Raw genomic sequence first — 12,352 nt, forward strand, 5'->3', positions numbered from 1 at the left:
GAGCCACCTCCTTCAGTATCCTGGGATGTAGACCATCAGGCCCCGGGGACTTATCAATTTTCAGACCTAACAGTCTCTCCAACACTAATTCCTGGCAAATATAAATTCCCTTAAGTTCTGGTCCTTCAGCCACTGTTACCTCAGGGAGATTGCTCGTGTCTTCCCCAGTGAACACCGATCTGAAGTACCAATTCAATTCTTCTGCCATTTCTTTGTTCCCCGTAATATATTTCCGTGTTTCTGTCTTCAAGGGCCCAATTTTAGTCTTAACCATTTTTTTGCCTTTCACATACCTAAAAAAACTTTTACTATCCTCCTTTATATTATTGGCCAGTTTACCTTCGTACCTCATTTTTTCTCTGCGTATTTCCTTCTTAGTAATCCTCTGTTGTTCTTGAAAAGCTTCTCAGTCCTCCGTTTTCCCACTTATCTTTGCTATGTTCTACTTTTTCTCTTTTAACTTTATATGTTTCTTAACTTCCCTCGTCAGCCACGGCCACCCATGCCTCCTCCTAGCATATTTCTTCCTTTTTGGAATGAACTGATCCTGCAACATCTGCATTATACACAGAAATATCTGCCATTGTTCCTCCACTGTCATCCCTGCTAAGGTATTGCACCATTGAACTTTGTTGAAACTTTATTGCTGGAACAGCACAGCAGGTCAGGCAGCATCCAGGGAACAGGAGATTCGATGTTTCGGGCACAGGCCCTTCTTCAGGAATCAGGAACCATTCCTGAGGAAGGGCCTGTGCCCGAAACGTCGAATCTCCTGTTCCCTGGATGCTGCCTGACCTGCTGTGCTGTTCCAGCAATAAAGTTTCAACTTTGATCTCCAGCATCTACAGACCTCACTTTCTCCATTGAACTTTGGCCAGCTCCTCCCTCATAGCTCCATAGTTCCCTTTATTCAACTGAAAAATTGTCACATCCGATTGTACCCTCTCCCTCTCAAATTGCAGATTGAAGCTTATTGTATTATGGTCACTACTTCCCAATGGCTCCTTCACTTCGAGGTCCCTGACCAATTCTGGTTCGTTGCACAATACCAGATCCAGAATTGCCTTCTCCCTGGTCGGCTCCAGCATCAGCTATTCTAAGAATCCATCTCTGAGGCACTCCCCAAAGTCTCTTTCTTGAGGTCCAATACCATCCTGATTCTCCCAGTCTACCTGCATGTTGAAATCCCTCATAACAACTGTAGTAACATCTTTGCGACAGGCCAATTTCACCTCCTGATTTAACCTACATCCGACTTCCAGACTACTGTTTGGGGGCCTGTAGATAACTCCCAAGAGGGTCTTTTTTCCCAATAATGTAGCTTAGATTTTTAGAAGCTCAGGGAAAACACAAAGATTTATTTGTGCAATGAAAATTTATTATCTAAAATGTGCAGCTGCAATGAAATGCTATGCAACTGTCAGGTCGTCTCATTTCCCATACTTTACTTCAGTCTGCACCCTCTCACCCTGACAACAAAAAGACGTGGCACTCTCTTGGAGAATTTGTGTCTCCATCCTGCAACATAGCTATTCATGATTCTGTGTATGGTGAAGATGCTCAGCTTAAGATAAAGCTTGTAGTGTGTACCATAATCATAAACGCTCTTAATTTCATGTATTATTTTACAACATTTTGTGAACCTTACATACAGATTCATATCTAATAACAATAGCAAATGCTGAAAATATATAGTTAAAAGTCACACAAGGTCATAGTCCAACAGGTTTATTTGGAAGCACTAGCTTTCAAAGCACTGCTTTTGCATCAGGTTTTGTGGAGCAGGATCATAAGACACAGAATTTATAGCAAATGTGTCATGTAGCTGAAATATATTAAACAAACTTAGATTTCAGCCAAATGACACTGTCAGCTTTTGCTGTAAATTCTGTGTGTTATGATCCTGCTCCACAACCACCTGATGAAGAAGCAACACCCCAATCCAACACCACCTCTTCCAAATCATGAAAATATACATGTAGGTTAGTCAGTAGAAACAGAATAATAGCTTACTGTTTTGTAGACACCCAAAACACGAGCTTTCATTTTTCAGATGCTGACTGATACCTTGTTCAATTGGAATTCCTTCCTATTTTAAGCCAGTTTTAAATATTGCTGCTAACGTTTTAATATTTTCTTAAAACTGCTATTATTCTTTATAAACTGAACATGAGAACTGAAATGCCATGGCTGGGTACTTCAGCTCAATTCTTTAATGCAGTGACAGTATTCAATCTTTCAACAGCAATCAGTGGTATAGTCCATGATATAGTGACCCTTGGTAAAGGGCTACGTCTGGTGACATTATTGGTAGACAGCAGTGGATTCTATCGCATGAGTCGATTATATGTCACGCCTGATGGATTCTTCTTCAAAGTGCATATTCTTGTTGTTGACACTTTCAACTGTAGAAGATTGTGTCCGGACTTGAAGTTTGGTGAGTCCAATATTCCTGATCATACTGCACAAATGGTTATAGGGGTTGGGAACTTGTGGAAATTTAGTTGATGCAGTTAGATCAGTAAGTTCATTCACTAGGTTAAACACCATCTTGTTGGGGTTAGTTAGCTTCATTGGCTGAATGTCTAGTTTGCAATATATAGTGGCATGAGCACTTATGGATTCAATTCATGGATAACTGTGATTATCATGAAGGACTCCCCTTTTCAAACTTACCTAAGGGGTAGTGACCCTCAGGTCAAACCACTATCAGTCATCTCCCTCTATTGAGAGAGCAGCCCTATGGTCCAGTAGGACTAGAATAATTTCATGCTAGCAATGAAAATGCAACATTAAGTGAATTTTATCAGTAAGTTTATTTCCCAGTAAGTCCACAGTCCAATACATATCCCTAATTTGATATTGGAAAAATGCAAGACTGGTACACTTCTGCAGCTGGAATTGGAATATGTTGTTGGAGGAGAGGAACATAGAACATAACATTGCAGTACAGGCCCTTCAGTCCTTGATGTTGCGCTGACCTGTGAAACCAATCCGAAGCCCAGCTAACCTACACTATTCCACTTTCATCCGTATGTCTGTCCAATGACCACTTAAATGCCCATAAAGTTGGCAAGTCTACTACTATTGCAGGCAGGCCGTTCCACACCCCTACTACTATCTGATATCTGTCCTATATCTATCACCCCTCAATTTAAAGTTATGTCCCCTTGTGCTAGGCATCACCATTCAAGGAAAAAGGGTCTCACTGACCACCCTATCTAACCCTCTGATTATCTTATATGTCTCAATTAAGTCACCTCTCAACTTTCTCTCTAATGGAAACAGTCTCAAGTCCCTCAGCCTTTCCTCGTAACACCTTCCCTCCATAGCAGGCAACATCCTAGTAAATCTCCTCTGAATCCTTTCCAAAGCTTCCACATCCTTCTTATAATGTGGTGACCAGGGCTGTCCGCAATACTCCAAGTGCGGCTGCGCCAGTGTTTTGTACGGCTGCAACATGACCTCATGGCTCCAAAACCTAATCCCTCTACTAATAAAATCTAACTCACCGTATGCCTTCTTAACAACTCTAGCAACCTGGATGGCAACTTTCAGGGATCTATGTCCATGGACACCAAGATCTCTCAGTTCATCTACATTACCAAGAATCTTACCATTAGCCCAGTACTCTTTAATCCTGTTGCCCCTTCCAAAGTGAATCAGCTCACACGTTTCTGCATTAAACTCCATTTGCCACCTCTCAGCCCAGCTCTGCAGCTTATCTATGTCCCTCTGTAACCTGCAACATCCTTCGGCACTATCCACAGCTCCACTGACCTTAGTGTCATCTGCAAATTTACTAACCCATCCTTCTATGCCCTCATCCATATCATTTATAAAAATGACAAACAGCAGTGGCCCCAAAACAGATCATTGTGGTACACCACTAATAACTGAACTCCAGGATTAAAAATCACACAACACCAGGTGAGAGTTCAACAGGTTTAATTGGAAGCGCCGCTCTGAAAGCTTGTGTGCTTCCAATTAAACCTGTTGGGACTATAACCTGGTGTTGTGTGTGATTTTTAACTTTGTCCACCCCATTCCAACACCAGCATCTCCAAATTAGAACTCCAGGATGAACATTTCTCATAAACCACCACCCTCTGTCTCTTTCAACTAGCCAATTTCTGATCCAAACTGCTAAATCTGTCTCAATCCCATACCTCTGTATTTTGTACAATAGCCTACCACATCAACTGCTCTACCCTCATCCACCTGTTTGGTCACCTTCTCAAAGAACTCAATAAGGTCTGTGAAGCACGACCTACCCTTCACAAAACCGTGCTGACTATCCCTAACCAAATTATTCCTTTCTAAATGATTATAAATCCTATCTCTTATAACCTTTTCTAACACTTCACCCACAACTGAAGTAAGGCTCACTGGTCTACAATTACCAGGGTTGTCTCTACCCCCCTTTTGAACAAGGGAACAATATTTGCTATCCTCTAGTCTTCCGGCACTATTCCTGTAGAAAATGACGACATAAAGATCAAAGCCAAAGGCTCTGCAATCTATCCCTGGCACCCCAGAGAATCCTAGGATAAATCCCATCTGGCCAAGAGGACTTATCTATTTTCACACTTTACAGAATTGCTAACACCTCCTCCTTGTGAAGGTCAATACCATCAAGTCTAGTTGCCTGTATCTCAGTGTTCTCCTCGACAACAGTGTCTTTTTCCAGTGTGAATACTGATGAAAAATATTCATTTAGCACTTCCCCTATCTCCTCTGACACCATGCACAATTTCCCACTACTATCCTTGATTGGCTCTAATCTTACTCTAGTCATTCTTTTATTCCTGATATACCTATAGAAAGTCTTAAGGTTTTCCTTGATCCTACCTGCCAACAACTTCTCATGTCCCCTCCTGGCTTTTCTTAGCTCTCTCTTTAGGTCTTTCCTGGCTAATTTGTAACTCTCAAGTGCCATAACTGAACCAACATGTCACATCCTAACATAAGCCTTTTTTTTTCTACTTGACAAGAGCTTCAACTTCTTTAGTAAACCACGACTCTCTCGCTCGACAACTTCTTCCCTGCCTGACAGGTACAAACTTATCAAGGACATGCAGTAGCTGTTCCTTGAATAAGCTCCACATTTCAATTGTGCCCATCCCCTGCAGTTTCCTTCCCCACCTTATGCATCCTAAATCTTGCTTAATCGCACTGGAATTGCCTTTCCCCCAGCTATAATGCTTGCCCTGCTGTATATACCTATCCCTTTCCATCAGTAAAGTAAACATAATCTAATTGTGGTCAGTGTCACCAAAGCACTCACTTACCTCCAAATCTAACACCTGGCCTGGTTCATTACCCAGTACCAAATCCAATGTGGCCTCGCCCATTGTTGGCCTGTCTACATACTGTGTCAGGAAATCCTCCTGCACACATTGGACAAAAACTTACCCATCTAAAGTACTCGAACAATAGCATTCCCAGTCAATATTTGGAAAATTAAAGTTCCCCCATAACAATTACCCTGTCACTCTCATTCCTATCGAGAATCATCTTTGCTATCCTTTCCTCTATTCTGGAACTATTCGGAGACCTATAGAAAACCCCCAAGGGGGTGACCTCTCCTTTCCCATTTCTAACCTCAAACCATACTACCTCAGTAGACCAGTCCGCAAACATCCTTTCTGCCACAGTAATACTGTCCTTGATTAACAATGCCACACCTCCCCATCTTCTCTGTTCTTACTGAAACATCTAAATCCCTGAACCTGCAATAACCATTCCTGTCCCTGCTCTATCCATGTCTCTGAAATGGCTACAACATCAAAATCCCAGGTACCAACTCATGCTGCAACTTCACCCACCATATTCCCAATGTTCCTAGCATTGACACATTCAAACCACCTTCCTGCTTGTCAGTGCCCTCTTGCGACCTTTAAATCTTATTTCTGACCTCACTACTCTCAACCTCCTGTACACTGGAACTACGACTTAGGTTCCCACTCCCTGCTGAATTAGTTTAAACCCTCCAAATAGCATTAGAAAATTTCTCCTCCCCTCCTAGGATATTGGTATCTCTCTGGTTCAGGTGAAGACCATCCTGTTTGTAGAGTTCCCACCAATACCAGAAAGAGCCCCAATTATCCAGGAATCCAAAACCCTCTCTCCTGCATCATCTGTGTAGCCATGTGTTCAACTCCTCACTCTCCTTATTCTTCGCCTCGCTAGCATGTGGCACGGGCAACAAACCAGAGATAACCTTTTCCAATACTTCCCTATCCCCTGGACAGTAATCTATCTGTAATTAATTTATGTAAATTACCAGTTTAAAAATTTACATAGAAGGACAAAGATCAATTATACCATGCTAACACATTCATAAATTTGCAGTTAATCACTACTCACCAAATCATGTTTTAGGTCATGTATCCAGCAAAACAGCAATTTACCAAATATCTGAAATATTAGTTAGATCACCAACGTCTGTTTCTCTAGTAATGCCCAGCTTGGAGTTAACCTTACTAATCAACATGGAAACCTCTAATTTGTGTTCTTTTTGAAGTTATTTTTGATTCAACTACCACTATCTGGGGTAACCTTAGTAAGCCTTCAGGTATCCACCGTAAAGTTCAGAAATTAATCTTCAACATATTTCAATATATTTTGGAAATAAACTAAAGAACTTTACAAATCGTCACAAAATTAGAACAACTTTTATTTCAAATCATGAACTCAGCAACGAATGGTGGAAATTCTACAAACTGCGGATGCTCAGAAATTGCATAGGAGATTGGCTTTATTCTGTTTAAAGGTGTGATCCAGCACACCTGGTAATCTTTAACATCCACGAGGTACTCAAAATGGAAAGCATTTAATTCTCCAGCAGCAAAAGCATCTAAAATTTAAAATGTACAACATTAAGGAGTGTGCATTTGCTCTCAATTATCCAAAACAATTTCTTATCCATCACATTCAAAATCCCATTGACTATGGATTGACTATGGATTGACTAAAGAAAATGGGCATTATTTCAGGCCTGCCAGTAATGGACTTTCTTGAAGAATGATAACTTGAGAAATGAACTGGGAACACTTGTGCAAGTACATTAATACATTAAAGTGGGAACCTAGGGACAGTAGTGAGCTATGCTATCTCCTGAGCCTGTTCCACAATTCAGTTAGATCGTGGTTGATCTACCAATCGGAAAACTGGGGTTAAAATAAATAGAATAATATGGGAATAGATCACAACATTTTTCTAACAATCTTTCTGTATATTGCTTCTTAGGTGGTAAATACATCCTGATGGGCCTGATTTATCACAGGAGATACATTCTACCCACTTGGGCCCAAGAACGTGTTTCTGGGAGACTAAAGCCAGGAGATGGACTGGTTAAGAGCAGCAGCTATGTGAGACGATATAACAAAAAGAGGGACCAGAGAGTCCAGTTAGCACATGATGGGAAATGTGGAAGTGCATTTTTCAGATCTCAGCAGAATTGAAATGGGCCAGTGTGTACTTTACATTATCTGTAACAATATGACAAGTAGTGTAAGCATTGTTGTTTGCTATTATTAATGAATGTAGCTCATTGTACTCAAAATGTTCTATAATATAAGTAGAGTCAAAGAATCATACAGCGTGGAAACAGACACTTTGGTCCAACTTGTCTGTGCTAACCAGACATCCCAATCGGACTTAGTGCTATTTGTCAGCATTTTGCCCATACCACTCCAAACCCTTCCTATTCATATATTCATCCAGATGCCTTTTAAATATTCTACATGCATCAGACTCCACCACCTCCTCTGGCAGCTCATTCCATACATGCACCATCCCCTGCATGAAAAGGTTACCCCCTCAGGACCTTTGTAAAATATCTCCTCTCTCACCTTAAACCTGTCCTCTTGTTTGGGATCTCCCCACCCTAGGGAAAATACCTTAGCGATTCATCCGATCCATGGCCCTCATGATTTTATAAACCTCTAAGATCACCCCTCAACGTTGTTTTAGATTTTAGTCTACCCCTTCAGCTCATCAGTAGGGGTGCTATAATTGGCCTTAGCAACCCAGGCTAGAACTGGGAGACAGTATCAACTAGGTTTTCTCCTCATTGCTATCCAGTGCCATGTGCCAGAAATAGAACAATGTGATGGCCCCCTCCACCTCATCACAACTGAATGACTAAGTGGGATACAGCAGCATGAGAAGGGATTGTTGGCATCAATTAAATTATATCCAGAAAGGTTCAATGCTTTCAAGAGGGGAACACCTCTTGAACAAACTGTACTCTAGTCAAGTACCACTATTTTAAAGTAGTTGCATTAAGTCTTTTCAGGACACATCCTGGATTGGTTTGCTATCAGTTTAGCAAATCCAGTTTGTGCAGTTGAAGACAACATGCCTCATTCAATGCTCACATTGCAATGTATAAGTCTAACTTCACTCAGCATTCCAGTATATCCCTGCCCTTCTGATAGCTGTGCTTAAAGAAAATAAAAACACTTCCCAGTGAAAGGAAGAAGACATGAAAAGTGGAGACTGTGAGAAAGTAACAATCATTCCTCTTCCTCTGGGAAACGGCTGTTTCCAGGAGATCAAAGCATCTGGAATGGGTGCAGCCGGCTGCTTTTTACATTGAATTGTTTATCTAAAGGCTGATGTTTCAGGGTCCTCCACTAGGTCGAGATTGTAACTATTTCCCCAGAGTCCCTGGAGATCGTGGAGAAAACTTTCTCCATATGCATTGGACACAAGAAGAATGCAGACTGACCGATGAGCAACCATTATTCAAATACCCAGGCAGCAGAGTGCTTTTAAAAAAATTAAGTATACAATAAAAAGCTTTCAAGGAAGAGTTATTTTTAATAGCAAATATTAATTTATCTCACATTAAATGTCTTTTTTGCTTGCTGTTTAGCTATATTTTCATACAATTCAAGGAAATCTTTCATGTGCTATATTTCATACTCCTGCTCACTCCCCACCGTCATCTCCTAACGCTATATTTCTGTTTACAACTGGGGCTTGCCACCGTCACAGCTTCTGCTGTTCTAGGCTCAGTCATTTGAGCGACTGTTCCACAGAGATGGATGGGTTAACGGGTCAAACCCCACTTGTCCATCGGCTACTGTGCTGAGATGGAATATTCCACACCTATAGAGTTCTTTATCTCAGCAGTCATTGTTCGATATACAAATTATTGGCCTGGAGAGCAGCTGATGGAAACAGACATTAGCAACCACAAAGGCTTTTTCCCACGCTCAGTTCATCATTCTATGTTTAAAATATTGCTTTAGTGGCCAAAGTACCACAGCTGGAAGGGACATGGCTGTAGGTGTATTGCCCCTGTTGGTTGGGGCAGGTTGTCACAAAGCAGTTTGGGTAGATATTTAGGAAAAAATTATTGCAAATGCTAGAATCTGTACAGAAAACAACCAATGCTGGCGATCACAACAGGTCAGACAACAGTCATGGAGAGACAGCAAGCTAATGTTGAGTCTGGATGACACTTCAGAGCTGAAGTAAAGTGTGGAGGGACAGCATTTACGCTATTGTTTTGGGGGGCGCGGGGTTTGGGGTGTGTGGAGGTAGTGGGTGCAAGGTGCTGGTGGAGAAAAGATGTCGATAGTTCAGGTCAAGTGATCGGAATGCGAGAATGGCAGAACAATGGTGTGTCTAATTGCTAGACTTGAAAAGACAGACAGTCCCTGTGGGATGGAGGGAAGGGAGAGAGGATATGATAACGGAATGCAAGCTATAAAAAAGGGAAGAAATGGTTCATAATTTGAAGGGGTTGAACTCAGTATTAAGTCCAGAAAGCTGTAAAGTGCTGAGTCTGAAAAGGAGATATCGTTCCTCCAGTTTGTGTTGTGATTCACTGGAATTAAAATGACCAGCTATGGGAAGGTTAGGGTCCTGCTTGCACACAGATCAGAGGTGTTCTGCAAAGCAGTCACCCAGTCTGCGTTTGTTTTCTCCAATGTTGAGTAGACCACATTTGGTGCAGTGAATACAATATACAGGATTGGAAGAGGTACAGGTGAAATGGTGCTTCACCTGGAAAGATTATTTAGGCCCTTGGATGGTGAACGGGGAGGTGGTGAAGGGGCAGGTGTTGCACCTTCTGCAGTTACATGGGAAGGTGCCTTGGGGGGGTGGGGTGGTGGTTGTGGAAAGGACAAGGGTGTCCTGGAGGGAGCGATCCCTGCAAAATACAGATGGGGGATTGAGGGGAAGATGTATTTGGTGGTGGTGTTCAGCTAGAGTTGTCTGAAATGGCGGAGAATGATCCTTTGATTAGATTAGATTTTTTTTGATTAGATTACATTACAGTGTGGAAACAGGCCCTTCAGCCCAACAAGTCCACACCGACCCGCCGAAGCACAACCCACCCATACCCCTACACTTACCCCTTACCTAACACTATGGGCAATTTAGCATGGCCAATTCACCTGACCTGCACATTTTTGGACTGTGGGAGGAAACCGGAGCACCCGGAGGAAACCCACGCAGACACTGGGAGAATGTGCAAACTCCACACAGTCAGTCGCCTGAGCCGGGAATTGAACCCGGGTCTCCGGCGCTGCGAGGCAACAGTGCTAACCTCCACTTGAATGCAGAGGTTGGAGGGATGAAAAGTGAGGACAAGGGGAACCCGATCAACTGTTGAGAGTGATGGGCGGGGGCAAGGATGGAAACATGGGTGATAGGTCAGATGCGGTTGAGGGCCTGGTCAACCGCAGTGGGTGGGAAACCATGGTTAAGGAAGACGGGAGCCATGTTAGCTGCACTGTGTTGGAAGGTGGCAACAGATACAACATAGGCAAAGGAAATTGGAGAATGGGATGAAATCTTTACAGGAAGAAGAGGGTGTGAAGAGCTGTAGTGAAGGTAGCTATGGGAATCAGTAGCTTTGTAGTGGATGGCAGCGCACAATTTATTTCTCAAAATGGAGACAGAAAGGTCAAGGAAAGGAAGCATCAGAAATGGGCGGCATGTAGGTTGCAGAAGGGTGGGTAGTGGGTGGATACTCGATTGCTCCAATAAAGAGTGACAAAATCCTTAACACCCATAATAGGGAAACAGTACAAATTACACATGTAAGAAAAATATTTTGATGTCCCAAAGAGCTATCTTTCAGTCACATTTTAAATTTTTTTTCAAACTTTTCCCCAACACTCATTACCTGAAAGTTACTAAATCATTTAACAGTGGACGAATTTGTTGTCAATTTTTCTTTCTCATAAACTCCTCAGTAATTTGGAATGCCTTGCAAATCTAATATTTTCCTATTCTCTCTTCATAATAAATTTGATATCACATCCTATCTTAGTAAATGTCTTCAACATTCTCACCATGTATTTGACACTCTTCCTAAATTAAGTGCTGAAAATTTTTATATTGCACAGGGTACAGTAAAGGTAAGGTCCAGCTCCAGAAGTGCTGATACAATACTCATGGCCTCTATTCTCTGCATAACAATCCAAAAAGTACTGCACAGTGCAAGCAGACTGTCCATAACATGCATTCAACTTAATATGCATATCATTGCCCATAAAGCAAAGATTTAAAGAGAAATAAATCTTTCACTTAATTGACACATTGGAAATAGCAGCATGAAAGTAAACGAGCTAGTGAGTTGCAGAAATTAAAACCTCTTGAAATAAAATTGTTGATGCTGAAATTAAAATGACATGGCATTCTTCAGCTATCAGACATACTCAAGCATCTGATTCTCGTCATGATATTTAGTCATTGGTGTACCTACATTTGCAAGATAATTACAAAATTAATGCCCAGAGGTAACATAGTAGTAAGTGTACCGTGGCAAAGAAAAGGGAACATTACTGGACAACAGGTATCAGTATTGCTGAATTCAACAGGCTTCACATACGCACCTGAGATCAGCACAGACCCTGCAGTGATCATCAGCATGAATTCTAGCAAATTGGGTAGCACGTTGGCTCAGTGGTCAGCACCGCTGCCTCACATCGCCAGGGGCCTAAGTTCAGCCTCGAGTGACTGTGTGGAGTTTGCACATTCTCTGGAGCTGCATAGGTTTCCTCTGGGTGCTCTGGTTTCCTCCCACAATCCAAAGATGTGCAGGTTAGGAGAATTGGCTATGTGAAATTGCCCATAATGTTCAGGGATAAATGTATATAGTGATGGGAAATGGATTTGGGTAGGATGTTCTTTTGAAGGGTCAGTGTGAACGTGTTGGGCCAAAGGGCCTGTTTCCACACTGTAGGGATTCTAACTAATCTTTAACTGTGCAGTTTAACTACTGCATTGGCTGAGATCAGATCATCAAATACTTGCAGAACATTGATATTTTTCTGTCTCAAAACCACATAAGTTGAGAAACGTAACTGTTCCCAGCCATCTA

At 41.9% G+C, this 12,352-nt stretch overlaps 1 protein-coding gene across 3 annotated transcripts in view; it reads left to right on the forward strand.

Annotated features, from left to right (window-relative positions):
* LOC122561934 overlaps positions 1–7,628 on the forward strand; it is a 20,056-nt gene extending 12,428 nt beyond the window's left edge. For 2 of the 3 annotated variants that reach the window (XM_043714250.1, XM_043714251.1), the window contains exons 4-5: positions 2,246–2,437; positions 7,252–7,628. In XM_043714250.1, the coding sequence (XP_043570185.1) occupies positions 2,246–2,437; positions 7,252–7,466 (407 nt within the window). In that variant the 3' untranslated portion in view covers positions 7,467–7,628. The remainder of the gene's footprint in view (positions 1–2,245; positions 2,438–7,251) is intronic. The other variant, XM_043714252.1, reaches the window with a different exon arrangement.
* The last annotated feature ends 4,724 nt before the right edge of the window (positions 7,629–12,352 follow it).

The sequence above is a fragment of the Chiloscyllium plagiosum genome, chromosome 24, assembly GCF_004010195.1.
Source record: "Chiloscyllium plagiosum isolate BGI_BamShark_2017 chromosome 24, ASM401019v2, whole genome shotgun sequence".
NCBI classification, from domain to species: domain Eukaryota; kingdom Metazoa; phylum Chordata; class Chondrichthyes; order Orectolobiformes; family Hemiscylliidae; genus Chiloscyllium; species Chiloscyllium plagiosum.